Source organism: Bubalus bubalis, chromosome 5 (assembly GCF_019923935.1).
Source record: "Bubalus bubalis isolate 160015118507 breed Murrah chromosome 5, NDDB_SH_1, whole genome shotgun sequence".
Classification (NCBI taxonomy): domain Eukaryota; kingdom Metazoa; phylum Chordata; class Mammalia; order Artiodactyla; family Bovidae; genus Bubalus; species Bubalus bubalis.
Window position 1 is genome coordinate 108581434 of NC_059161.1, and position 5010 is coordinate 108586443.

The 5010-nt window shown below is 42.3% G+C and overlaps 1 protein-coding gene across 1 annotated transcript; it reads left to right on the forward strand.

The window, feature by feature from the left end:
• Positions 1–3574: 3574 nt before the first annotated feature.
• On the forward strand, positions 3575–4564 carry LOC112584995 (olfactory receptor 151-like). Its single transcript, XM_025285212.3, has one exon. It carries the CDS (start codon positions 3575–3577, stop codon positions 4487–4489), a length of 915 nt encoding a protein of 304 aa, XP_025140997.2. The 3' UTR covers positions 4490–4564.
• The last annotated feature ends 446 nt before the right edge of the window (positions 4565–5010 follow it).

Below are 5010 nucleotides of genomic sequence, written 5' to 3' on the forward strand. Positions count from 1 at the left end.
GCAGGTTAGGTGGTCTGGTATGTCCATCTCTTTCAGAATTTTCCACAGTTTATTGTGATCCACACAGTCAAAGGCTTTATAATAGTCAATAAAGCACAAATAGATGTTTTTCTAGAACTCTCTTGCTTTTTCGATGATCCAGCGAATGTTGGCAATTTGATCTCTAGTTCCTCTGCATTTTCTAAAACCAGCTTGAACATCTGGAAGTTCATGGTTCACGTATTGCTGAAGCCTGGCTTGGAGAATTTTGAGCATTACTTTACTAGTGTGTGAGATGAGTGCAATTGTGTGGTAGTTTGAGCATTCTTTGGCATTGCCTTTCTTTGGGATTGGAATGAAAACTGACCTTTTCCAGTCCTGTGGCCACTGTTGAGTTTTCCAAATTTGCTGGCATATTGAGTGCAGCACTTTCACAGCATCATCTTTCAAGATTTGAAAGAGCTCAACTGGAATTCCATCACCTCCACTGGCTTTGTTCATAGCGATGCTTTCTAAGGCCCACTTGACTTCACATTCCAGGATGTCTGTCTCTAGGTGAGTGATCACACCATCGTGATTATCTGGGTCATGAAGATCTTTTTTGTACAATTCTTCTGTGTATTCTTGCCACCTCTTCTTAATATCTTCTGCTTCTGTTAGGTCCCTACCATTTCTGTCCTTTATCGAACCCATATTTCCATGAAATATTGCCTTGGTATCTCTAATTTTCTTGAAGAGATCTCTAGTATTTCCCATTCTGTTGTTTTCCTCTATTTCTTGCATTGATCGCTGAGGAAGTCTTTCTTATCTCTTCTTGCTATTCTTTGGAACTCTGCATTCAGATGCTTATGTCTTTCCTTTTCTCCTTTGCTTTCCACTTCTCTTCTTTTCACAGCTATTTGTAAGGCCTCCCCAGGCAGCCGTTTTGCTTTTTTGCATTTCTTTTCCATGGGGATGGTCTTGATCCCTGTCTCCTGTACAATGTCACGAACCTCAATCCATAGTTCATCAGGCACTCTATCTATCAGATCTAGTCCCTTAAATGTATTTTTCACTTCCACTGTATAATCATAAGGGATTTGATTTAGGTCATACCTGAATGGTCTAGTGGTTTTACCTACTTTCTTCAATTTAAGTCTGAATTTGGCAATAAGGAGTTCATGGTCTGAGCCACAGTCAGCTCCTGGTCTTGTTTTTGTTGACTGTATAGAGCTTCTGCATCTTTGGCTGCAAAGAATATAATCAATCTGATTTCAGTGTTGACCATCTGGTGATGTCCATGTGTAGAGTCTTCTCTTGTGTTGTTGGAAGAGGGTGTTTGCTATGACCAGTACATTTTCTTGGCAAAACTCTATTAGTCTTTGTCCTGCTTCATTCCGTATTCCAAGGCCAAATTTGCCTGTTACTCCAGGTGTTTCTTGACTTCCTACTTTTGCATTCCAGTCCCCTATAATGAAAAGGACATCTTTTTTGGGTGTTAGTTCCAAAAGGTCTTGTAAGTCTTCATAGAACCGTTCAACTTCAGATTCTTCAGCATTACTGGTTGGGGCATAGACTTGGATTACTGTGATATTGAATGGTTTGCCTTGGAAATGAACAGAGATCATTCTGTTGTTTTTGAGATTGCATCCAAGTACTGCATTTCAGACTCTTTTGTTGACCATGATGGCTACTCCATTTCTTCTGAGGGATTCCTGCCTGCAGTAGTAGATATAATGGTCATCTGAGTTAAATTCACCCATTCCAATCCATTTTAGTTCGCTAATTCCTAGAATGTCGACATTCACTCTTGCCATCTCTTGTTTGACCACTTCCAATTTGCCTTGATTCATGGACCTGACATTCCAGGTTCCTATGCATATTGCTCTTTACAGCATCAGACCTTGCTTCTATCACCAGTCACATCCACAGCTGGGTATTGTTTTTGCTTTGAATCCCTCCCTTCATTCTTTCTGGAGTTATTTCTCCACTGATCTCCAGTAGCATATTGGGCACCTGCTGACCTGGGGAGTTCCTCTTTCAGTATCCTATCATTTTGCCTTTTCATACTGTTCATGGGGTTCTCAAGGCAAGAATACTGAAGTGGTTTGCCATTCCCTTCTCCAGTGGACCACATTCTGTCAGAAAGCTCCACCATAACCCGCCCATCTTGGGTTGCCTCATGGGCATGGCTTAGTTTCATAGAGTTAGACACGGCTGTTGTCCTAGTGTGATTAAATTGACTAGTTTTCTGTGAGTATGGTGTCTGCCCTATGATGCCCTCTTGCAACACCTGCCATCTTACTTGGGTTTCTCTTACCTTGGGCGTGAGGTATCTCTTCACAGCTGCTCCAGCAAAGCGCAGCCTCTGTTCCTTACCTTGGATGAGGGGTATCTCCTCACTGCCACCCTTCCTGACCTTCAACGTGGGATAGCTCCTCTAGACCCTCCTGTGCCCACGCAGCCACTGCTCCTTGGACGTGGGGTTGCTCCTCCCAGCCACCGGAGGAGCAACTTTTACGTGTAACCAAAACTAAAAATAAGTATCCCAGGACCTCAGGTTCAATAAAAAATTAGGACAAACTCCAGATGCCTCATGAAGCTTTATATTTGTATAACAATTGCGTATTTGGAAAATATTTCATGCACATTATTCCATTACATTTTTTTAATTTTGGAAATTGACATTGTAACTCCATTTAATTCTCAACTGTGGAAACTCATTTGTCACTCAGTGATTGAAAGGGCTCTAACTACCAGCCCACACTATCTCAGCTTAGGATAAGGCAACTACATGTTTTCATTTTATGGGCAATACTTTGAGATTGCATAGATGCCAAGAGACTTTCTCTTTCTGGAGCAACATTCTACTGTAAACCTAGAAATAAAACACGAGAAACAGGAGGGTGTTAAAATCTCCAGGAGTGGCTGTTTTATCCCCACCTTCATATTCTTCAAACCATGCAAAAATTATCTGAATCCTAGAAAATATTAGGAGTAAGTAGCATTAGCCACTCAGTTGTGTCTAATGCTTTGCAACCCCAAGGGCTGTAGCCCACCAGGCTTCTCTGGATTCTCCAGGCAAGAATACTGGAGTGGGTTGCCATTCTCTTCACCAGGGAATCTTGCCGACCCAAGGATCAAACTTGGGGCTCCTGCACTGCAGGCAGATTCTTTACCATCTGAGCCATCAAGGAAGAAGGAGTAAAGATACAAAACAGTTAGGAAAATGTGAGTTCAAGATCACTCACTCAGGAACAGAAGCTGATACCTCCCCTTACCAGAAAGTCCCCTACACAGTCATTTCTCAGTATCTGCAGGAGCTGCTGTGCCATGCTCAACTTTCTTATAAGTTTGGGGGAGAGTGGATACATGTATATGTATGGCTGAATCCGTTTGCTGTCCTCCTAAAACTATCACAGCATTGTTCATTGATTATACTTCAATATAACATTTAAATTTTTTTTAATAACATAATACAATGAAGACAGCCTTTCGTGTCCCAGATGCTGTTGATTGAATCCTCAGATGTGTCTCCAACTCTTACCAAGGGCTGACTCTATACAACCTTTCACAGGCTCTTCTTTCTTATCTCCACAGGGTCCCCAAAGAGAGAATGGCTGCAGAAAACCAATCCACAGTGACAGAGTTCATTCTTGGAGGTTTAACAAATCGGCCAGAGCTCCAGCTCCCACTCTTCTTCCTCTTCCTTGGGATTTACTTGGTCACCATGGTAGGGAACCTGGGCATGATAACCCTGATTTGTCTGAACGCTCAGCTTCACACCCCCATGTACTATTTCCTCAGCAACCTCTCCTTTGTGGATCTCTGCTACTCCTCTGTCATTACCCCTAAGATGCTGGTGAACTTTGTGTCAGAGAAAAACACCATCTCCTATGCAGGGTGCATGTCCCAGCTCTGCTTGTTCCTGGTGTTTGTCATTGCTGAGTGTTACATGCTGACAGTGATGGCCTATGACCGCTATGTTGCCATCTGCAGACCTTTGCTTTACAATATCCTGTCTCATCGAGTCTGCTCCCTGCTGGTGGCTGGGATTTATGCCATGGGGCTCATTGGCTCATCTATAGAGACTGGACCTATGTTGAAGCTGTCCTATTGTGATTTTCTCATCAGTTATTACTTCTGTGACATCATCGCCCTCATGAAGCTCTCTTGCTCTAGCACCTATGACACTGAGATGACAACTTTCTTTTTGGCTGGATTCAACATTGTAGTCACCAGCTTAACAGTCCTTGTTTCCTATGCCTTCATCATCTCCAGCATTCTCCATATCACCTCCACAGAGGGACGATCCAAAGCCTTCAGCACCTGCAGTTCCCATCTTGCAGCTGTGGGATTATTTTATGGGTCTGCTTCCTTCATGTACCTAAAACCCTCCACAGCCAGTTCCCTGGCCCAGGAGAACGTGGCCTCTGTGTTCTACACCACAGTGATCCCTATGCTGAACCCTCTGATCTACAGCTTGAGAAATAAGGAGGTACGGGCTGCCATCCAGAAAACTCTGAGGTGAAAAACACTTTGAAAGTAAATGTCATGATTTCTCAGGTTGAAAGTGGAATAGAAATATAGGGGAGAAACCCTCTAAAATTCATACTACACGTGAATGGAGAACAACTGCTTCTCAACATGTCTGAATGTTTTCCATCTTCCCTTTCTCCCTTTCACATCTCTTATGCCTCTCATGTCTGCTTGCTGGTTTTGAGTTCAGGTTTTATTCCTTTAGGGATAGTTTGGTTTTGTTTTTGGTTTTGGTTTCTGCTTATCCTTGGCCCTCTGATAAACATGTATCCATCTTGACTGGAACATAAGATAAATTAGAACTTTCAGCAATGAGTTTAAAAGGGTTGTTCATTGATTTATCCTCTTCTATAAAGAATATATTATCCAAACTAATACTAATTTAAGCCTGTAGTACACATGACAAATGGAGGTGAATTTGAAAGTCACCAAGAAGTAGCAAATACTCTTTCACAACCAGATTTGTCCATTTTCTCTCTTATTATGCTGCTACTGTCTACTTATTACTGTCAA

Excerpts from the sequence above, each read along its gene's own strand:
- LOC112584995 (XM_025285212.3), top strand. The coding sequence starts at position 3,575 with ATGGCTGCAGAAAACCAATCCACAGTGACAGAGTTCATTCTTGGAGGT.